This window comes from Colossoma macropomum, unplaced genomic scaffold (genome assembly GCF_904425465.1).
Source record: "Colossoma macropomum unplaced genomic scaffold, Colossoma_macropomum, whole genome shotgun sequence".
Lineage (NCBI taxonomy): Eukaryota > Metazoa > Chordata > Actinopteri > Characiformes > Serrasalmidae > Colossoma > Colossoma macropomum.
Window position 1 is genome coordinate 41,964,240 of NW_023494784.1, and position 24,686 is coordinate 41,988,925.

The 24,686-nt window shown below is 42.8% G+C and overlaps 1 protein-coding gene across 2 annotated transcripts in view; it reads right to left on the reverse strand.

Moving 5' to 3' along the window:
* plekhm3 (pleckstrin homology domain containing, family M, member 3) overlaps window positions 1–24,686 on the reverse strand; it is a 74,728-nt gene that overhangs the window by 19,938 nt on the left and 30,104 nt on the right. For both annotated transcript variants that reach the window (XM_036571736.1, XM_036571743.1), the window contains exons 5-6: window positions 12,740–12,885; window positions 12,053–12,246 (exon numbers count right to left, since the gene is read on the reverse strand). In XM_036571736.1, coding sequence (XP_036427629.1) covers window positions 12,053–12,246; window positions 12,740–12,885 — 340 coding nt within the window. The remainder of the gene's footprint in view (window positions 1–12,052; window positions 12,247–12,739; window positions 12,886–24,686) is intronic.

The following is a 24,686-nucleotide window of genomic DNA, read 5'->3' on the forward strand; positions in this document are numbered from 1 at the left end:
TTCTTAACGCCAAAAACTGCCGGTACAGATTCTGCCTTTTTACTGCTGTCTGCCGCCCCACACCGCCGACTGTCCATGATACAGATACTGCATTTAAGTGCCAGTATTGATGCAACTCTAATTATAACACAATATCACTATTACAACACAATTACTTCAACACTAACTACCGCAACTCAGCACTATTACAACACACTAATACTGTACATATTATATACTCATTTCATATTTGATGTCTGCAATACGTTCCAAATAAGATGGGACAGGAGCATGTTTACCCCTGGGTTACATCACCTTTCCTTCTAAAAGCACAAAATGTTTGGGGACTGAAGACACAAACTGATCCCGTTTGAAAGTGGATTTTTTGCCATTCTTTAGTTATACAAGTCTTCAGATGTGAGACCATACAGGGCTTTTGTTGTTGTATTCTGTGCTTCACAATGCGATTGGGGACAGGCAGGACAGTCACACTCACACTCCCTGATTATGGAGCCAGGCTGTTGGAACTGAAATAAGCATGGACATCTCTGAACGTTAAGGCATCACATGTTGCTCCAAAATGTCTTTTGGCCTTAATGGTGCTTTTACAGATGTGCCACTCACCCCATACCATGACAGACTCTAGCTTGTGAACTTTATCCTTGTAACAAAGTCGATGGTCCTTCACTTCTTTGGTTCATTATTTCCATAAACAATATGAAAAGTTGACTTGTCAGACCACAATACATGTTTCCAGTGCACATCAGTCCATTTCAGATCAGTTCAGGCCCAGAGAAGTTGGCAGCGTTTTTTGTTGACATTTGGCTTCTACCGCAAGTAGTGCAGTCTTAACTTTAATTTGTAGGTGTAGCAAAGAACAGTGTTTATTGACAAAGTATTTCTAAGCCCATGTGATTATGTCCCTCACAAAAGTGTGCTATTTTTAATGCAGAGCTGTCTAAGAGATCAAAGGTGATTAACACAATTAGACATTGAGTTGTGGTTTTTGGCCTGGCCTTTTAATATTCATAGATTTCTGTGGATTCTCTGAATCTTTTGATTATATTTTGCACTATAGGGGGTGAAATATCTAAAATCCTTGTAGTCACTTGTGGTGGACAACTGTGTTGTTAAACTGCTGAATTATCTGCTGAGGCGAGCCTCAACCCATTCTTGTTTAGGATGAGGCCTTTTCTGGATGCTCCTTTATACCCAAGCATGACTGCTGTTTTTTTTGGTTTGTTAACATTTCACTACATTTTTACTTCACAACTTTTTTGGTCGATAAGGTAAAACATTAAATATCTTGTCTTTGTACTGTTTTAGTTCAAATACAGGCCATTTGCTAGTAACTGCTTTCTGTTTTTATTTGCACTACCTGGAATTTAGATTTGTAAATTCAATTCAAATTCTTCATTGCAACTGCGCTCAACAGCACAGAGAATCCATTACAGTCTCGCAGCTGTAGGAAGCTGCTTTGTACAGCAACAGGAACCATTAACCCAGAGCTGTCTCCATGCAGCACCCTTGTCATGGAGCTACTCACTTTAGCAACTGTACTGGGGCCTGCTGGTGTTTTCTGCTTCAGCACGAGAGGCTGGGTAATTGGATCGATTAAGCATGCGGCCGCTGGGAGTCGGTGAGGCTCCTCTCAGCGCATCTCTCCGGCCCTCTCTCCGTTAATAGCTCACTCGCTTCCACTCTGCAGCTGAGCTCTGTCATTAGTAGGCAGCGGTGCAGATGTTGGGGGGGGAAATGGAGAGGGGCTCGACTGGCAGCGCGCGAAAGGCCTCCTAATGACATGGGTGGGATGAGAGAGGGGACGAGCTGGCGAAACGCATGCAGCGAGGGAGTAATTTAGCCTAAATGGGGGAGAGAGGGAGCTGGAGCGGCGGAGGATGCATGTGCCGAAAACGAATGCGAGCGAATGCGTGTGGTTATACGTGTGACGGAGCGCGTGTGCTGATGCAGGAATATTCGGCGGGTTTTGAACATGCAGGCCAAGAGTATGGCAACAAGCAGCGAGCTCCCAAAATACTTTAGAGTTAAGTCAACTTGCCAACAACCAACACATGTTTATTGAAATTAGATTGACCAAAGAAGTTTGTTCTAGAACATTTCATCGGTCTGCAGCGCTGTACTCTTAGTGTGTTACACAGAAAAAAGCCTTCACACTAAGAGTTAAGGATGTCACATATGGGGTGAACCACAGTTAGATTTCATGGTATAAAATACCAGGAATGGTTTCTGTAGTTCTATATAGCACAATGAAAAACAAATGTAAATAAAAAATTTAAAATAAAAAAGCTGGTATGATTAGGCTGCCTTGGAAGAAGTTGAAGTTAGCTTCGTATTCACATTTTCCATTCCACCTTAAATGGTGCAGCGGTTACACGCTCCAGAATGTTTTGAAGACAGAATGGGAAACTCAAATAAGAAGCTGGCGAATGAGATCAGCTTTGTCTACCTTGGATGGCTGATTAGCCAAGCTGTTTGAAATGGTTAGTAACACAGTGGCCACACACCTCACAGCACTGGCCCATATACAGGGGGGAGGGTTCAGTTCCCCGTCCAGGCAGGAACGCCACTGCTATATCAATAAAAGTACACATCCTGAGCTATACTAACTAGAGCCAATGAGCAAGACTCCCAATTTTACATTAACCTATCATTTAGAATTGCCATTTCTGCTACATAATGTAAAATATTTACATATATAGTGTACAGTGGCGGCACGGTGGCGCAGTGGGTAGCGCAGCGAGAATGGCCTGGGTTCGATTCCCAGTCGGGCGACCAGGGTCGTTTCTGTGTGGAGTCTGCATGTTCTCCCCGTGTCTGCGTGGGTTTCCTCCGGGTACTCCGGTTTCCTCCCACAGTCCAAAAACATGCAGTCAGGCTGACTGGACATGGTAAATTGCCCCTAGGTGTGTGTGTGTGTGTGTGTGTGTGTGTGTGTGTGTGTGTGTGTGTGTGTGTGAATGTGTGTGTCTGTCTGTCTGCCCTGTGATAGACTGACGACCTGTCCAGGGTGTATCCTAAACCGCGACCCAGAAGGATAAGCGGTTTAGATGATGTATGTATATGTACAGTATTAGCAATGTCATGGTCATGGCCAGGTTTTTGTGGGTTTACCCAGTTTTTCCTCCCCAGTTTTTCCATCTCCATTTCCACTAGCAAGGTCTTCCCCATCACATAATTCTACCAAGCTGTTATGTTAGCTAACAGACTCCACATTGGCTAGAACTGTGCTTAGTGTGTGTGTGTGTGGGGGGGGGGAATTCACCATCTTCTGATTATAGTGCCAACGCTTAGACAGCTGCATCACACTTGAGAACCATCCCTGACACCAAGCACTTATTCACTAATGTGAACAAGATTTTATTAATAGCAATATTGGTGCAAAGCACATTCTGACTAATTCACAAATTTTAACATTTTGAGTATCCATAAGAGTTAATGAATGGATATTTGGTTAGCAGCGAAGGACAGCACTGGTGTTACAAGGCTGAAAATAATCACTAGCACAACAAATTAGCAGCACATAGAGAAATCAATACGAAACTATTTTATTATTTTAAAATAGCCAAAGAAAATCTGCAGGTTTTTGTACTGAATGAGTAAGTCTGCCTCCTCAGATGACCTAATGATGACCTAATGAGTGCTAGCTCTAACTGGAACATCACTGGATGGTGACTCCTTGCCTTTTTCTCCTCAGTGAACGATGTGTTAGCACATTAATTTGTCAGTGAAATATAAATCCATTGTTTCGAAATCTAGCTAACATCAGCTAGAGTAGTAAGTGTTATTTAAAAAGCCATTCTGGAGCCAGCCACGCTATCTCTGCCTCCCGAATCACATCCTTAACAACGCTTCCTTGGCAACAAGCTCACATTGAGGCTTGTGTTTTGCAGAAACCAAAGCATATATAATATAGTTACTTACAAATTTGACCAAAACTGTCATAGTTTACGGTCCAGTTAAAACCAAAATGTAATTGTTGGTGTGTATATTTTCTCCTCCTTCCCGTGATGAAATGTAATGAATACCCAAACAGCAGCTTCAGTATTTGGATACTGGCAGCTCAAAACGTTAAGTACTCAAGCACCCGTGCACATCCTTACAACATACCAATTATTCTGACAAATATTTGACTCTGTGCTCTGTGGGCTCTTCTGGCCTCGGTAAGCCAGTAGCTGAAGGGAGTGGAGCATGGCAGGGCTCCAGTTGGCCCTATTCACAGCTCTGCCCCAGCACTCATTAGACCCAGCCATCATTACTGCACTAATCTCAGCCTAAACTGAGGCACGGAGGCACGGTGTGAGTGTTTGTTTAGCTGGGGATGAACTTCCCCTTTTATGTTTAGGAGAAGCTTAACAGTCCTGAGAGACAGACAGCAGAGTGGGCAGTACGAGGCTGGAAGTCGCGCCGTTACTGTACGTTAGACTTAAGGCATGTCAGAAATGATGGTTTATCATGACCTACGAGACTGGAGGAGTTATCTGAGGTTCTGCAACACACACACACACACACACACACACACACACACACACACACACACACACATCCATGCTTGTTTTTATGCAATGTCAGGACATGGTGTCCAGTATTAATTGACATATTGCTGCTGTCAGAACCAAACCTTGTATCTCTGAAAAAGTAACATTACAGGAGAAGGAAAAACAGTCTAAACTTTAGTATACGTTAACATAAACCAAAAATATGTAATATGTCCCAACTGTACTACATACACGCACATGCCTATATAAAATAATATTTTTACATATAGGTACTTGCATATTTGTCCCATATGTATTACATGTACATGTAGGTGCCTACATGTAACGTCCCATATATATTTCACAAGTTAGTGTTCAAATGTAATAATAAAATAATAAAATGTACCCTATGTATTATATATACACCGATCAGCCATGACACTAAAACCACCTCGTTTCTACACTCACTGTCCATTTTATCAGCTTCATTGACCATATAGGAACACTTTACGGACTGTAGTCCATCTGTTGCACACTTTGTTACCTTGTTCTTCAAAGGTCAGAAGCCCCACAGAGCAGGTATTATATGGGTGGTGGATCATTCTCAGCACTATAGTAACACTGATGTGGTGGTGTTAATGTTATGGCTGATTGGTGTATGTAAATACCTATGTGTAATATGCCCCAAATGTATTACGTCTATGTAAGTGCCTATGTGTAATAAAATGTTTATATGTGGATGTTTATATGTAACATGTCTCAGATGAATTATATATGTGGAAGAACATACACACTCACACACTCACACACACACCAATCAGGCATAACATTATGACCACCTCCTTGTTTCTACGCTCATTGTCCATTTTATCAGCTCCACTTACTATATAGGTGCAGTTTGTAGTTCTACAGTTACAGACTGTAGTCCATCTGTTTCTCTGCATACTTTGTTGGCCCCCTTTTACCCTGTTCTTCAGTGGTCAGGACCCCCATGGACCCTCACAGAGCAGGTACTATTTGGGTGGTGGATCATTCTCAGCACTGCAGTAACACTGACGTGGTGGTGGTGTGTTAGTGTGTGTTGCGCTGGTCTGAGTGGATCAGACACAGCAGTGCTGCTGGAGTTTTTAAACACTGTGTCCACTCACTGTCCACTCTATTAGACACTCCTACCTTGTCAGTCCACCTTGTAGATGTAAAGTCAGAGACGATAGCTCATCTGCTGCTGCACAGTTTGTGTTGGTCATCCTCTAGTCCTTCATCAGTGGTCACAGGACGCTGCCCACAGGACGCTGTTGGCTGGATATTTTTGGTTGGTGGACTATTCTCAGTCCAGCAGTGGCACTGAGGTGTTTAAAACCTCCAGCAGCACTGCTGTGTCTGATCCACTCAGACCAGCACAACACACACTAACGCACCACCACCACATCAGTGTTACTGCAGTGCTGAGAATGATCCACCACCCAAATAGTACCTGCTCTGTGAGGGTCCATGGGGGTCCTGACCACTGAAGAACAGGGTAAAAGGGGGCTAACAAAGTATGCAGAGAAACAAATGGACTACAGTCTGTAACTGTAGAACTACAAAGTGCACCTATATAGTAAGTGGAGCTGATAAAATGGACAATGAGCGTAGAAACAAGGAGGTGGTCATAATGTTATGCCTGATCGGTGTGTGTGTGTGTGTGTGTGAAATTTTGTCCTGAAAATGCACAAAAACAAACACACAGGCACACAGGGGAGTTATGAGGGGAGTGTAAAGTTCTGTGTTGTACTTCATTGAGAAGAGAGAGTTTGTACGCATTCATTTGGCTCATTAGTGAGCAAAAAATGCTCTGAGGTTACTTAGCCCTCCACTGACGTTACGATGTACTTGGAAAAAAAATACTTTAAGGGCCAAGCAGGAAAAATGGTGTCCAAGGAGGACAAACAGCTTAAAATATTTTTGGATAAAGCTACAACAGTGTCAGCATTCTGCTTAATCTGGGCTAAAGAAAAGGAGATATGTATTGCACTGGGGGGATGCCAGGGACTACCCCTTTATCTACTGTGAGATATGATGAAATCCTAATTTAATCCCTGGAGAAGTGCTGCTCTGCTGATTAGGCAGGACCAGCCTATTTAAGGCAAGCATGCTATGTGAAAGGAAAACTGTACAGCTCTCCTTGTCGTGCCAGTCAAATTGGGAAGTGTCTGTTTCTCTTTTGGGAGTTAAAATCAATTTTATTTCATTTATCATATATTTTTTTTTTTTTGTCATGTGATTGAATGAGTTTGTTGATAAACACTATTAATTAAACACACACGCTATATGAACAAAAGTATTGGCACCCCTCCTAATAACTGAGTTCAGGTGTTTCAGCCACACCCGTTGCCAAATGGAGAAAATTAAGCTCATAGCCTTGCAGTCTCAATAGACAAACACAGGCAGTAGAGGGTCGTACTCATGAGCGCAGTGACTTTCAACATGCCACTGTCATAAGATGCCATCTCTGCCACAAGTCAGTATGTGAAATGTCTGTGCTGCTAGATCTGCCCCTGTCCACTGTAAGTGCTATTACTGTCAAATGGAAGCGTCTAGGAGCAACAACACCTAAACTACAAAGCAGTAGACCACGCAAACTCACAGAGTGGGGCTGCCGAGTGCTGAAGCTAATTTCAAATTGCCTCTGGAAGCAACATCAGCAAAGGAACTGTGTGTTAGGAGCTTCAGGAAATGGGTTTCCATGGCTGAGCAGCTGAACACAAGCCCAAGATCAAAATACACAATGCCAAGCGTCAGATGGAGTGGTGTAAAGCGCTGCCACTGGACTCTGGAGCAGTGGAAACATATTCTGTGGAGTAACAAATCACACTTCTCTATCTGTCAGTCTGATGGACGAGTCTGGGTTTGGCGAATGCCAGGAGAACGTTACCTGCCTGACTGCACTGTGCCAGCTGTAGAGTTTGGTGGAGGAGGGATGATGATATGGGGCTGTTTTTCAAAGATTGGTCTAGAACCCTCAGTTCCAGTGAAGGGAAATCTTAATGCTTCAGCTTAAGAAGGAATTTTTAACAATTGTTTGCTTCCAACTTTGTGGGAACAGTTTGGGGAAGAACCTTTTCTGTTCCAGCATGACTGAGCCCCAGTGCACAAAGCAAGGTCCATAAAGGCCTGACTGGGTGAGGTATTTGTCCCTGTTTTTCCCCGTTTCTGTATTTTAATATTTTTATACTAATGCTGTTTGCTATGTGGTGTCGACCAGAGTAGGATGGGTTCCACTTTTGAGTCTTGGTTCCTCTCAAGGTTTCTTCCTCTTGCTCCTAGGGAGTGTTTCCTTTCCACTGTCGCCACTGGAGACGCTCATGGGGACTTGGACCCAGATTGTTCTGTAAAGCTGCTTTGTGACAACGTCTGTCATGAAAAGCGCAATATAAATAAACTTTGACTCGACTTGACTTGGTGTGGAAGAACTTGACTGGCCCCCACAGAGCCCTGACCTCAACCCCATCAAACACCTTTGGGACGAACTAGAACGGAGATTGTGAGCCAGGCCCTCTTGTCCATATATTATATCTTGTTATATATATATATATATATATATACACACAGAGCATATACTGTACAATTGCTGGGCTACAGCAGTTGTTTGTAAATGGTATATTGGGCCATGGACAATCAGAATGGACCCAAAAGCAGATGCTGTTATCAGTGAGTAGCAAGCTCAAAGCCAGAGGGGTTCTATGTAAGACATGTACTACACGCTCATGTGTTTACTCGCAGTGTTGACTCTGCTCACTGAGCCTTTTGGTTAAACCTCTCCAAGATTACACTCAAAGATAAGAGTCTGTCAGCAGGTAAAGGCTTGGAAGAAGAATAATGAGCATGTTCATGTTTATGCGAACAATAGCCTTGGTCTTACATGCATGTTGAAAGCTCTTAGAAGTGGATGAACAGGGTCCCTGTACAAAAGAACCTACCATAGAGAGCATGCATGCAAATTCAAAACACATGGGTTTTAAAATGATGCTTCTGTCAAATTTACATAATCTTCCCTGACTGCACATGGCTCAGTCAGCCAACATGTGGCTGCTATGAGGCTAATGCAGCTAACAAGCAATGGAAGCTTTCAGTTAAAGAGAAACCACATAAGCAAGTCTACTTGAGATTACTTAACCCCTTGAATCACAGACTTACTATGTGATTCAGCCATTTCTTTAAATTATTTAATAACCTCTATAAAAAATGGAAATTATGGAGTTATGAGAGTGAGAAACTACAGTGTGGGCCCACATATTTAAGGGGTAAAAAAATTTAGGCAAGCGTTTTACACAATGCCAGCCTGGTGGCTATCTGTTTCCATTACTTATTAGCCACATTAGCCTCACAGCTTCACTGCAAAAGTAACTTGCATGCAAACTAGCCAGCAAACAGTGAAAGCTGTCCAAACAGCTTGTATTTGTACTCAAACAAGAAGCTGACCACACCAGAGTCTAAACCTTAATATCATGCATGTGTTTGAGATGACTTGGATCACAAGAAGTATAAAATCCAACAAACCTCCAAGACTGGAAACTCTGAAAGTGTGGAAAAATATTCTTGAAAAACTGAAAGCAAGTCTCCCGAAATTAACAGAAGCTGTAATAAATGCAAAGGGTGGACACAGGACTACTGGACAATAGGTAGGTAAGTAGGTAAAAAATGGTTTCTAATCTATGATTTCACTGTGTTAATCCAGCCTAAAAATCAAACCTCAGACACCAAACATGTCTTGGCTGATGAGGGGTAAGTGGTGAATTATGTAAATTAGATTTTTGTCCAAACCAAAAACAAGAGTGTCTGTGTGTGGCGGCCTGTACGGTTCACAGAGATGCATTAGATCAGCCTCTGCAGTGTGGGCTGTGACAGCCCTCTCCTCTCTTTCTGCTGCTCAAAGTAAACACTCCCCGTACTCTCCAGGGCCGCTGACGGGTGCCTGGCCCCCAGGCGATGGATGGCCGGGGTAATATTTTAGCGCCACCGCCCTCATCAATCCTGCACTGTTTGGAAAGGCGGAGCATTAGCCGCTGCAGGCGCGCAGCCTGCCCGTAAACACAGGGAACCCTGCACCGCCTCTAGCCGGGGTCACTGCCGCTGCTGCCCGTAAACACCTCAGCCTGATAAAGCCGCTGCCGCACGGTGCAGCTGGGAAAGCTCCAGAGGGGATGGAGAGGTGCACCTCCGACAGATCCTCGGCCTGACCAAACCAAACCGTGCCTCTGCCTTTGTTGACCGCTTCATCTGTACTTCAAACAGGCACCCACGGCCTAGGTCACCGTGAAGTTCAAAAGACAGAAGAGGAAAGCGGCCTGGCTCGTTCAATAATTCAATAAGCTAAGCCCATATATATACTCGACAAGAGTGACAGCTGGACCGTGACTGCAATGTGAGCATTTGTGTGAGTTCAGTTGCCAAATATAAAAATTCATGGTGGCTCAACTATCTAAGAATGTTGTGGGTTGCGTCTTTTGCATCCTTTCTATGGGACCAGAGTTTGAATATCTGACACGGTTTGGGGTACATGAGACCAACACTAGTCAGTTTCTCTTTGTTGATCTACAGCAGTGCTTGTCATCTCTTATCTCACATACGCAAACTTGTTCAGTCTAGGGATGGAAATGAGAAATCGACTAAAGCCTAGTGGACTTTTAAAATCTCAGAATCACTACATAAGCAATTTTAGACAAGGCTTGCACATTATTCAATACTTCACCCAGAGAAATCTAGGACAAAGCACACCTGATATCTCACCGAAATAAGCGCGACAAGTGCCAAACAGGAGCTTGAGCAATTTGCTGCAGTCACTGAGTCTGCACTAATCTGATTTAAAATGATCATTTTCATGGTCTTTCCATTGCTCAATAGCCTCCTCTGTTTCATGGGCTCATGCAGAATGTGAGGGGTGATTGCCAGGACAGAGGAGAATACTGACTGCTCCAAACCCAGCCGTAGTGACAGTGAGTAGCAGCCTCGGTCAATATTCAGTCTTTTCTCATACAACCCCTCTGCCATGTTTGTTGTTTTAGCTGCTTGTGCCTCTCTCCCTGAGAGGATTTTTGTGCTCTCATTGGCTCATCGCCGTTCCTTCTACTTCTTGTAGAAGTGATCACACTATAAGGTTCACTGCTTGAAAATATCAGGGCATCTGGAACAGTTTGCAGACTGTGAGAAAACTGCCTCAGGACCTGTTCAAATTACACAAGCAGGTGTCATGGACATATCCAATGACATGTTACCGAGCTGGGGGGGGGGTGGTTTGTCGTAGACCCTCAGGTACTCATGTCACTACCTGGTCACTAATAAAATACTACTCGAAATTTGCAAATTGATTTTGCATTACTTGCTATGAAATCTCTTGGAAATGTAACTGTTTCCATGTGGTGGCGGTGCTGCTGGCTACGATTGCTACTGCCAGAGAGTCTGACAGGTTGTGATGCAACATGGCCAAATACGGTCTACTTTCACAGTTAGAGGGAGCTTGCTGGACATGCAAATTGACCAATCACAAATTGCTGTTTTGCGTGATGTATGTAGGGAAAATGCTTTTGTTCACACACCTAGATAACTCCTGAGTAATTTTCACCATCCCTCATACCAGCAAACACAAAAATAGGTGAACATCCTCTTCAACTGCACTTTACCTTTAGAAGATTCCACTGCTTGATTAATCCTTCCTTCCTCCTTGCCTAAAGTACACCATGCATGATAAACTCTTTTCACCGCTCCCATTCTCTCTTCTCTTAGAAAAAGCTTAAACAAAACTAGCCATAATCAACATGGGCAAAGGGAGCCCATTTGGAAATGGTAGTGGCTCCACAGTGTTCCAATGGGTGATATTTCATCAGAGAGTGGTGTAGGCTTTTTCTTCCTGTAGTGTGAATGTGTGAGAGGATAAGTGCGGCCGCATGGTCTCCACACATAAGAATGACCCTAAGGAGGGCATGGAGTATTCGTCATGGAGACAGGCCTTTTAGTGAGGAGCCCTTCACGTAAACACAGTCCCTTTACATTTCCACTCAACCTGGGCCTCAGGAATCCACTTAAGATCAGGCTCAGTAATCAGGCTCAACTTCTTCCATTTACCCTCTGTGGTCCTACAAGTGGTCAGTCCATATGTATCTTTTCTTTCAACGTCAGAATAAAGGCAAAGATGAGTTTTGCTGGTTACACCGAGAGTTTGGAACATTTAGTCGAGTGCGAAAGCTGCTTTAGGACCCCACTCTGCTTGAAAATGGTGTATAAGACTAAAAATTTTCTCAAGAGAAAAAGGCAGGTGTTGTTGCATGAGGACATGCAATCGGCAATAACTGCTGTTCATCACAGTTTGAGGAAACCTATCATTTTGCAAAAACTGTGTGTAAAAGGTGATTATGGAACTGTGCAATTCAGTTTGGGCAAACTTTTCCAGTGACCAAACAAACCTGCAGTAATCAGCCCTTTCCTTAAACAAGCTTATAAGTGATTCTAGATGTGAACAAACGCAAAAACAGGCAAAGCTGCTGCATACCCGACCCAACTGAAACACCTTCTTTCTGGTTTGGTTTTGCGAAGGCACTCACCGGCGGCGCAGGTCCTCTGCAACAGTGGCACGGCAGCTGAATAAGTAAGCCCTGAGAGACTGGAGCTGCTGCCGAAGTTTGAGAACGGCGGCCAGGGGTTCCGAATGCTCGTACAGGCACGGGTTCAACTGCTGCACATCCAACAAGGGCTCCTCATATATAAACTCTAGAAACTCCTTCGCCTGTTTGGACACCTGATCCAAAATGAACAGTTATTTAAGCATTGTTTACGAGCTAAGTACTTCTCTGTGTAAAGTACTTTATCTGTACTTTAATTTTAAAATTAGTATGGTATGTAATATTGTGATGGTTTCAGTTTGATTATACTGTATTTATGTTCTTTGTTGTTTTTTTTTTTTTTACATTTCATCCGATGCAATGATCTTCAGTGCTCATTTCTACAGAGGTATGTCCTATAAATCCATAGTATCCCACGATCCTATAATTCTTAAGGCAGACATACTTGCAGATAAGATGTTAATATATTACTGTGTAAAGGACACCCTTCCCCCACACTGTACCTTCCCCAAGAACTGAGCAAAGAGCATCTTCCAAAGAATCTTGGTCACAGTGGCTATGATGTCAGGACTCAGTGTTACCATAAGATACATATTTGCATTGTGCTTCGACCTGGTCTGTCAGTCAGGCACTATGTATGTCAGTCAGGATCTATTTGCGTGTATGTACCTTATGTTTGTTTGTGTCCCAGTTATGCAGTAGTCGAGCAGGAATGAGGAAGAGGTTGTCCTGGTGGCAGCTCTGGCAATAGTACCATCCACTGTAGCAGCATACCTTGGCCTTACCTCGCGACAAACCGACCGGCCTTTGACATCCTGCAAGATGGGAGAAGGACAAAAAAAAGACTTAGGCCTAATCCATATGTATCCTGGTATTTCTGAAAATGCATCCCGCCCCCCCCCCAAAAAAAATTATTTCCTGTCCACACCAACAACCTTTTTTAGAAATCTCTCCTTTCACACAAGAATATAAAAACACTGCTCTAATCACGGTGGTCATAGGCTTTTACCAATACAATTTACCCATAAGAAATATGTTTTCTATTTTTTTCTGCAATTTTGGAGTTACACAGGTGTATAAAGCTGGGACACAGGAAACGTAGTTTAATACCCAGAAACTCCTTTGTCTCTGAAAAAGACAAAGGCAGCATATATTGCTTCAAAATGTGTTCAGCATTAATGGTGCCTTCATAAATATGCATGTTAACCGCTAATAACCCCCCATAATAGATGCTGGCTTTTGAACTTTATGCTTGTAACAATCTGGCTGTTCCTTTTTTTCTTTGGCCAGGAAAACACAACATCCATTATTTCCATAAACAATCTAAAAGGTTGACTCATCAGCCCACAAGCAACGTTTCCATTGCGCATCAGTTCACTACAGATGAGCTCTAGCCCAGAGAAGGCGAAAGCGTTTTTTGATGTGGGTAACATTTGTACTGTGATTAGCACAATCTTAACACAGTCTTAAATTTCTGGATGCAGCGACGGACAATGGTGTTTCAAAGTATTCCTGAGCCCATGTAATCCATCCATCACACAACCAGTTTTGTTGCCTTGCCATCTGAAAGGTCGAAGGTCAGGAGCATTCAATTGCGGTTTCTGGCCTTGTCCTTTACACATAGAGATTTCTCTAGATTCCCCAAATCTTTGACTAATATTATGCACCATAGAAAGTGAAATAAAAACCTTGCAATCCCTGGCTGAGGAACATTATTTTTAAGTTGCATTTTTGGTAAAAAAACAAAGACTTACAAAGGACTAGGCCTTTCCTGGATGCTGCTTTTATATCCAAGCATTACTGTATCACCTGTTTAAGATTTTTTGAACATTTCACAATGTTCCTCGCCTTAAATGGACCATGACCCAATTTTTTGGGACATCTTGCAGGCATCAATTTCAGGATGACCAAAAAACAATGAAGTTGCTAAGATAAAACATATGTATCTTGTCTTTGTACTGATTTCACTCTAATGCTAGTAGATCTGTACATCACTGCCTTCTGTTTTTCTTTGCATTTTACCTAATTTTCTTTTGGAATTGTTTGTACATTTGTACAAGGTTTGCACATGCATTTGCCTTAAACCAACTGATCAAACGGTACCCAATTCAAATTTTGTTTGTTGTGCCAAATATATGATTGTAAAAGCTAACAACTGTGCAAAATAAGCCCAAATAATGGTGATCAAGCGATTATTTAATAATTGTGACAGGCCAACATAGGCCTAAAATGCTGTTTTCAGGTGGACTGGAGGCCACCTGAAAAATATCCATGTATCTGTGGACAGGGTCTAAGAGAGGCCCACAGCACAAACAGGCACAGATCCAAAAATCAAGGTCAGAAGACAAATAGATAAAGCCCCTCATTAGCGATTGCAACACCGCCCCAGAGGCCAGGGTCAATGAGAGAAGTAACGATCACCCCATCTACTAACGTGCATTCTGCCTATGGAGCTGATAATGATTAATAAAGGTGATCACGTTAATACAGGGCAGGTTAGGTGTTGTGTGTTAATGTGTCCAGGTTTATGATGTGAACCTTGGTCAGACCAGGATCACCAGACGTATTGCCTTTCAGACAAGCCAAAGATAAAACAAGCTTTGCGTCTTTCAAAATGGTCCACCCACAATAAAGGGTACCTAAACGCCAAAGAGTGTCAAACACGCACAACAAGGAGATTCCGGGCCTATTCAATAAAAACTGATATCCCCAAAGCGTGTTTTGCTTTGTCTCCACCACCTCTTTCTTGTCCGTGTTTTCATCAAACATTTGGTGCCTACAAGCAGGAGACTCATCCCAAAGGAACCAAAACAGGTGATTGTGAGCCTGGCAGGTGTCCCTTATCCAAGCCATCTGGGAAACCCTGGCTGGGGACAGTGTGGCAGAAGAAAAGAGGAGAGAAAGAAAAGACTGGAGGGCCGAGTGCAAGCAGGCAGACGCGGACTTGCAGTATTCTCGGTGGAGCATGGCGGCGGCTCCCTACTTCACAGGCGGAAGAAGAGACGGGGAGGAGATAGGAGATAAGATACGGGCGCAAAAACAAGGCGGCAAACACAGTCTCCAAAGAGGGAGGCCTACTGCTATCTACGAGAAAGATCTGCAAAAGGAGGAGTCCGAGAATGAAAAGAAAACAAGTCACTGATTACAGCGTGTGCCAGCGCATGCTGTAGGTCAGATTTTGATGCATTGTTAGCAGGCGGGAATAAAAGAGACAGTATCAGGGTCACACTTCACTGTTAGAAGGCTGGCTTTACAAGGTGAAACTCATGCAACTGGTTGCATGTTGGAAGCTGCATGAAACAACGAAGCCATTTAAAAAACAGCAAGTTGCATGCAACATCAGGGTTCCAGAATAACGGTGTCCCATTGTCCTGGGGACGATAAAAAAAGCATGTGAGACGATGTTCAACCGTGCCAGCCGTCCATGCCCACCCTGAAAATAGCTATGTTTAATCCAGGAACTGTTCTTAAATTTGCTTTATAAGTAACATTCTTCCTTTTTTCTCATATCACTCCGTTTGGAGTCTCTGAAAAATGTCCGTTTGGAGGGCCATGTAGCCCTAACACTTCGCTCTATCTCAGGAAAGGGCTAAGGTAGGTAAGTGGTTGGGGTGAGGGGTGAAATGGGATTGGGCCTCGGTCTCCATTTCAGGAGTGTGTTTCATTACAAGGAATAAACTGAGGACTCTGTAACACTGACGTGGTGGTGTGTTAGTGTGTGTTGCGCTGGTACGAGTGGATCAGACACAGCAGTGCTGCTGGAGTTTTTAAACACTGTGTCCACTCACTGTCCACTCTATTAGACACTCCGACCTTGTCAGTCCACCTTGTAGATGTAAAGTCAGAGACGATAGCTCATCTGCTGCTGCACAGTTTGTGTTGGTCATCCTCTAGTCCTTCATCAGTGGTCACAGGACGCTGCCCACAGGACGCTGTTGGCTGGATATTTTTGGTTGGTGGACGATTCTCAGTCCAGCAGCGACACTGAGGTGTTTAAACACTCCAGCAGCACTGCTGTGTCTGATCCACTCGTACCAGCGCAACACACACTAACACACCACCACCACGTCAGTGTTACTGCAGTGCTGAGAATGATCCACCACCCAAATAGTACCTGCTCTGTGAGGGTCCATGGGGGTCCTGACCACTGAAGAACAGGGTAAAAGGGGGCTAACAAAGTATCAGAGAAACAGATGGACTACAGTCTGTAACTGTAGAACTACAAAGTGCACCTATATAGTAAGTGGAGCTGATAAAATGGACAATGAGTGTAGAAACAAGGAGGTGGTCATTATGTTATGCCTGATCAGTGTCCACTGAAAAAAGTTCACTATGAATAACAAATGTAGATTGTTACTGACATATCCATGCCATCGAAAATACCCCTGACTAAGAACAGTTTACTTGAGACTTCTCTTCCCCTTTTTCAGCTCTCTACTCATTCCTACCCATCTCCAAACCAATACGTAATGGGTTGTTCTAGCCGAGGCTGGAAGCTAGCATCATGTACTGCACTTCGCTGCCAATGTAAACCTGAGGTTTCCAGGGGCAGGGACCCCAGACTATAAAAAGGCAGAGGTGGTGTTCCCCCCCTTTTGCTCCACCGCTGATGGGTGGCTGATAGTAGGGCCGAGCCACAGGCCGCACAGTGGGGTGTCGTGTGTCACGGCTGCCCTGTAATCAGCGTCCATGTGCAGCATGAACCCACAAATACCACCCCATTCCAAAAATAGCACATCGCAGAACCGCTCTCTTCATATCCACTTGTTGTTGAAACTATTATTAAGAAAGATTTCGTTAAAGGCATGGACTCGGCTACGTAAAGTAAACATCATCATTTTAGGGATGTTTAACCCCTGTTAGAGTTACTGCCAGCGATAATTAAAGCACCATGTAATTTTTCACATGACTGTGGAGTTAATTATGTAACTAGGTTGTTAAATATGAGTAGTACATCACAATAATAACTAGACTTCTAAGAATTAGGGAACAAAATAAACCCTCTAGTAGGACCGTCCTTCCTAAATGTTATGAAACCAAATCACAGGACTTCAAGAACATTTGTACGAGTTTCACATGTGTTTGCTTTCCCTGATCAAAATTAACCCAGTTCCACCATCAAAACCCCTTAAGTTCTGCTTAGGGCCCAAGCAATATATGATATTGCTAATTTTAAGGTGCAGTGAAAACCTCAGTAGCAGCGAAAATCCCACTGATAAGGAACCAATATTTAATGGTTTCCCTGGTTTCACTGGTTAAAATTCATTCTGTTCCATTCAATCAAAAATAAACTTCCGTTTAGGGCCCGACTGATGTTCGGTTGGCCAATTTTAACAAAATCCCACCAATTAAGAACTAATATTTAACAGTTTTCCTGGTTTCAGTGGATTCCCTGAATAAAATCAATCCGTTTCCATACGTCAGGAACCTATAAAGTTCTGTTTAGAGCCCGATTTGATATATTGGTCGGCCAATTATACAGCTCAATTTGAAGAGGCATCAGAGTAACAAGCTCCGCTCACTCACCGCACCGTCTGCTGTAAGCCTCGCCTTCTGAAGTGCGGACTGAGCCATAAAACTGCCACAATATCAAGTTCAGCTCAGCTTTGTCAGTTTTTGCCAGATCAGTATTAATGTTGTTTTGTTCCAGCCAGTCTGTAAAGCATCTTACAGCCCATTTAGTTTGGCGAATGGTGTTGGGTTCATTTCTGGCTGATTCCAGGTTGTTTAGCTGTTCTTCTGTCACAGCTGCCGACTGAAAAGCTGCTCAGTGGTGATGACAGTTTGGGAATTTAGTGTCGTCTCATCTTCAGAGTCTGACCAAATCGGCTGTCGGTCAAATGTGATCTTAAAAGTGTCCATTTTCTGTTTGTGGCAAAGTAAGAAGTAAAAACATTCAAATGGCTTGAGCGTCTCCTACAGCTGTCAAAGTCATTGCTTGATACTGTTTGTGAAAAAAACGTGAGAACGCTTCTCTACCAATCAGCTTGTGTGGCCGGAACTAACTAAGGATTCGGGGGAGACCTAGTGGGAGGAACTGGTAATGACCAAATTGGAGAGAAAACAAAAACCTGTTTAGCTAAAATGATTATCTTCTGTCTGACCATATTAAATTATTGGCCAATATTACGAAATGTCTGATTTTCAGGCCCTGGTTTTGTTGCTGGAGTACTGGAGTGGACAGAGTGCCTCTGAGGTTGCTCTACAGTTTCAGCTTGTGACTCCCAGAACACCCTTCATGGACGGAGTCCACCAGCAGATACAGTGCCCAGAATGTGTGTCACTTCTGGGAAGGAACCGGCCACAGCTTCAGCCCCACATTAGTTTTCATATAAAACCCACAAGACACAGCTCTGAATGTCAAAGCAGGTTAGACAGCCGAGTAAAAACGATGATTAGGTCCGGGTTCTGTTCAAATGTTTTTGACACCAGTACCGGTACCTGGACCCCTTTTTTTAATACCTTCTATACAGCAATGCACTGCAGACTGATCAAGGACTGCTGTTGGTAATTAGAGATCGGGCTGATATTGATGTAATTCACTCATCCTATATTGGGAGGACAGGGCCGATCCACTTACTGATCCGTATTCCAGTCCGCAGTTTGCACTGGATCATGAACTCGCCGTAACGTAACATAACGTAACATGAAGCACCACCAACCGGATTCCATTCCACATCTTGCCATGAACCCACGGCAACTTCAGTCCGTAACTGCATGAGCAAATAACATTAGCGGTTGGTTTGACTAAAATGTCCTTTGTTTGGAGATATTTTTGTCTGGAAACGCAGAAAGGAAGACCGCTATTGTAATGTGTGTAAGGCCAGCGTGCCAAGAGGTGGAAGTACGGCTGCGTTGTACAACACAACCAGTACCTGCAGAGGTTTCACATGAAAGAGAACCAGGAGTTCATGCCAGCTAACAGACAGGAAGATGCCACCAAGCAGCGACGCTTGCTGATGCTTTCCAGAAACGTGATAAACTTCCAGCAGACAACCCAAAGATCAGACACCTTAAACACAACTTTAAACACAATACCAACAATAACGAAGATAATATTTAAGTAAAAAGAGCTTTAGTATCAGAATCCGATTCCATATCTGCAGTTGTTTAACGAAATTCGCTCAGAACTGAAAAAAAAATGTGGATCAGCCCATCACTACTGTTAATAACAGGGACACGGAACATAATTTAATTTAGATATTCAATCAGCAGTCTGGATTTGGGAACAAGTATGGCTTATGGATGCTAAGACTGAAATTCAGTACTGAAGGGGAATTTTTCGATAATCATGGTACTGAAGTAATTCAATCGGTATGTGGAACTGTGGAAAAGTCCTCTTTGGCAACTTCACAACTCTTTTGGAGGCTCGTCAAGCAAGCAGCAAATGACAGGAGAACACTGTATATCAGTCTTTGATTTATGGTTGAACATATTTACTGATAAAGGGGAAAATGTAATTCTAATCATCGCTTTAATACTGGACTTGATAAATACCACTGATATTTCAGCTCTATTTTTAGTTTGTGCATGCACCAATTCATATACAGTCACTGGAGGTGGCCACTTTTATTCTTTTAAACTCACTAAAATGGAATGTAGTGGAGAACAACCACCACCCCACCAATACCCACCCCCACAACTATACAAACAAGAGTGCTTGGCCTAGATTTCAGTTGTTACATTCACTGTGCATTAGAAGGAGCTCTGAAAGTCTGCTAAATATGCAAGATATTTGCATATAATAATGTTGATGTTTACAATAATGATCACATCCGGTGTAACAGCTTTGTAAAACTAATCAATAATTATCTTTACCCTGCTATTCACACAGTGCGTACTATGCAATTGTGTTTTAAAATGAAATTAAGACAGACAGACAGATAGATAGATAGATAGATAGATAGATAGACAGATTGACAGATAGATAGATAGCAGTAGTTGGTACTGGTTTTACTGGTATTAGCCTTGGACAGTACTGTAATTTAAAACAAATTGCTGCTGTCAGAACAAAACCTTGTATCTCCAAAATGGTAACTTTACAGGAGAAAGAAAAAACACACTTTACTTTTAATGTAAGTCAATGGAACCAGAATTTTTTGCAAGCAATTTTGGGCTGTTTCTTTTGGTCCAGTCATCATGAAATTGACACATAATGTAAAGGGTAACAGGCATTTTCAGATTATGTCAAAAACTGAAAAACGTCAAAAAATGGAGATATGAGGTTTTCTTCCGACAACAGTGAAATGCTTTTATCTACAGATTATAAAGATCAGAATTCAGTTACAAAGTACCATGTGATGTTGTAGAGCTTTACCCTATGGTGATATAATCACTTTATAATTACCATACATATTAGGCTGTAATATTATTTAATCATTTATAACAACTACTACAACAAAACTATATTCTCCACAGACAGCATTCGACACTGTTAACGTCCAGCGGTTTTCTGGTGTTTGTTTGGTTGAAAACCAAAAATATTTGCTAACTTGATGTGTTAGCACGTTTCTTCTGGACAACCTCATTCATTTGACTCTCTACTGGACAGCAGATGTCATGTACTGGACTTTATTCGATTCATTCTCATGATCCCCAGCATTCTTTACCAGACTGAAAATCGAAGTCGTAATCTGTTCAAGTGGCATTCAGAGTATATGTGTGTGTGATTAATCAGTTGATAATGGTCTGTTTATAAAGTCTATAATTAGAGCTGCGAAAAACATTCAGATCTTCGATTATTCATACAATTTAATTGACTAATAACTGAATAATTGGCTTAAATGTGCCTGTAAACTTGAAGACCTGTAAAAATAAAAATCCTCCATGACAAAAAGACACAGAAATCCGTGTAGAAATCCGCCCAGGAGAGGGTTACCAGGACCTACCCTTGCAGCCAGGCCTGGGGGTAGTGTTCCTTGGTGAGCACCTGGTGGCCGTGCAGCCCACGTAACCAGACCGGGCTCGGCCAGAAAAGGCAATGTGCATGTGGGCCCACCATCCGCAAGGTCCAGCATGGGGGACCGGTGCAGTGCCGTATAAGCAGTGGGAGATGGCAGGGAGGCCCCTGCGGCAGAAACTGGCTAAAAATAAAATGTTTGGTAAGGTTCTGGCGAACTGAGGTTCATGAAGAGCAAAATTACCACCACAGAAAAACATGTGGCACTTCAGTCCAAACTTTTGAGCCGCAGCAAGTAATAAGCAATAGCTAAAATAAGTGATATAATAATAAACATCTAGATTGATGTTACAGCTCTTCAGGCTGCAGAATCATTTTACCGGTTTAACATTTTAACATGGTAGTTCAGGAGACGAGCTCTGTGTGAAACGGCGTCTGGGATGAGCAGATGTTTTTTTTCTGTTTTATTTTAAAAAAAAAAAAAGTTAACAAACTGAGCTTTATTTTGAGTTAATTACATGGTAACTAGCTAATGTATGCTAGGCTGTGACAGGATGAGCAGCCAAATGATCAATAGTTTTGAAGTAGCTGCTAAATACTTTTAATGAACACAACATAAGGCTCAGAATATTCCTGTGACTAACGATCGTAATGTAAAATGCTGAGCTTCAGTTTGTCAGAACACCAGCATAGAGATAAAGCTAGCATTTACGATAAGGCTGAAAACTGGCTTCCTATTTGCTGGCTCCTAACTTTCCATTCCACCTTAAATGGTGCAGCAGTTAAATTCTGGGGCCTGTACCTATTATTTAAGGTAGAATGGAAAATTTTAATAAAGTTGGTAACTTCTACTTTGTCCATTTATGGCTGTTTCAGAATGCACACCAGAATGCTGCGTTTCTGGTGGCTGAAGGTAACAATGTGGAAAGCAAAGTCAGACTTGGATATGTCGTATGTGACTTTATCCTTAATATTAAGGATATATATACATTTTTAACATAATATTTTTAATAGACAATATAACATTAATATAACATTAACCGTTCTTTTTCTTTTGCTATCTGCTCACACAGGTACAACACTATTCGTGATTCGGTAACCCACTCTATACTGGACGTCTCTTTGAAAATGTAAACGGAAAATCCACAACGACGTTATCGATAATGTTGAAAAACTTGTCTTTTTGTTTTAGTCCTACCTATAATTAAGAGCAATATAGTTTAGTGCATACATATTTGAACTAACCATAAAGTAGAATGATAGTACACAGTAGAATGCCCTAAATGGTTGAATGGTTAAAAAACAGACAAACAAAGAAAATGGCACTTTTGAGACTTCTGAGAAGGAAAGAATGATCATTTGCATAATAGTGGCATTTGTTTAAATTTAAATTATTGCAATCTTCAATAATATAAAAATTTGTCCCAAGACAAACTGGTATCGACCATAATAAAGCGTCATCGATTATCGTATCAGCCCAGAAATTCTACATCGGTGCACCCCTGGAAACTGAAAAAGAGAAAATAGGGGCAAACCTGGGAGTGTGGGAAAGCTAAGGTGTTTGATGTGCTCACTTCAGGACCACTTTTATGTCTAACAACAGCACAAACCCTAAAATGGTGCCTACTTAGGCAAAAAAAGGGCACTTGTAGGTGCCGGGGGTACAATGGTTTTTTGGTGGAATAGGCGTGCCTGGCCCCCAGAGAAGGTGCATGGTCCTTAGGGGAGAGAGGGAGCGAGAGAGGGTCTCTCTGTTCCACTTCGATTGAGGTTTCCCGCTCATGGCACTTTCGACCGTCCAGCCAGCGTGGCAAAGAAGCTGTGAGGTGGGGTGGGGACGAGACGGCGCTTTGCGGCAGCGCCGGAGTAAAGACAACGGGCCGGAAGCTTTGATGTGCCTTATTCAAGCTGACACCCTCTCCAAAAAACGATGTGCACCACGGGTGAGCGCAAGGTTGTGCGAGTGTGCGTGAGGCGCTGGCCATCTTTTTGATGTAAACAGTGGTCCCTGAGCCCCCACCTGACCCCACACCTCCCACAAGCTCCCACACTCGTCTCTATTGTCCCGTCTACAGCTGTAACCGTCCCATTTGATCTGCTGTCCTTGTACCCCTCGACAGGGTCCTTCTTCAGGGTTATGTGAAAAGCCCAAGCAGAAAGACAGAGTTCAAGCAAACTACGTGATAAGGCTTGAGAAAGGGACATGTCTATGTGTGCATGCGTGGAGGTGACGGGGTCTCTCGAGCTTCAAACGGACAGTGCGCGTGGACCAACACAAAGTCCTGTTATTCTGCCGACATAATAGTTTGAATGAAGATTGCTCATTAAACGCTGGTCAGCAGCGTTTTGATGTGAGATGAGCAACAGTTAGCAATTACACAGTGGGCGCTGTAAACCTCTATGCTTGTCTACAGAAAAGAAAATAGCCACAAATACTTACTGATTAACTGTAGGTAAAAGAATCAGTCGCATTTTATTTTAATGGTCCTCTATAGACGATCTACAGATACTTTAATCAGTAACAAACTTTCTGGTGATGCTCCGTTGATCATTAACACCATTAGTGTAAGGGTTAGGTTTAGGGTTAGGGGTTGATTTAACAGAATCTATCACACTCAACTAAAAAGTTCAGTTGCATTTAATCAGAGGGGAAATTTCAGGGCCTTCTAGATAGGGCTGGGCGATAAAACGATAACGATAATTATCGCGATATAACTTTTCCTCGATTGAGCGTTACGACATGTTCGATAAATGTTCGATATAATACACCGCTCTCACGCTTCCACATTCCAGCGAAAGCCTTGGTGGCGTTTTCTATTGCAAGGAAAGCGACACTACTCTGCTGTCGCCAGGAGAGGGCGCACTTCCGAGTTTTTCTACACGATTAGAGAGGGAGGGGGCCACGAGGAAGATGAGTCTTTAGCAACGGCTGAAACGCGGAGTTATACAGTCCCTGTTTGAGTGGAGCGACCGGCGATCTGCTCTCCTGTGACCGAATGTGAGTGACGAGGTCAGTGGAGTAACTGTACTGTCCTACAGCGAACTCACCTCTTTCTGTACATCCTAACCAGCTTTAGCAGCGTTAAATCACACTCCTCACAACTACAGCGCTGTTGCAGCGCTCGGACAGTCATATTTGAGTATTCGTGCATTCACAAGCAACGAAAGTGAAAGAAAGAAGTGGTTCATGTAAATTACAGCCCTGATTTAAACGAAAGTAAACTGAGGAAGCTGTGAGGCATTGGAGAGCGGGAGAGCGCTAGCTTTCCAGGCTAGCTGTTTTTAGCAGCTGGCTAACTTAAAGCAGCGCTCTATCACTCCACAACACGGAGAACTGATGATATTGTGGATCAAACAAGACACAAAAGCACCGCTTTCAGTTTAAACGTACCTAAAAGGAGGACTCTGTTTGTCTGGTGTTGATATTTTGCGGTTCACCCCTCAAACTACTACGATAGTATAGAGAAATCCAGTCGTCTAGCTGGTGTCTGAGTACTGTGATGTCATTTGTAGCGGGGTAGCCGAGCGCTCGGCACCAGCTAAACATAATCTGTTTTCTTTCTTAAATTATGACTATTACAAAATAGCCGTGCTTTTCCAGCTGGTAAAAACAGCTCACTAGAAACTTTCTCCCACTCTCCCATGACAGATCTGTGAAATGTCCCACTGTTTGGTGAGTGTTTGTCGTGTTCAGACCATAAAGGATAGTTTAAAACA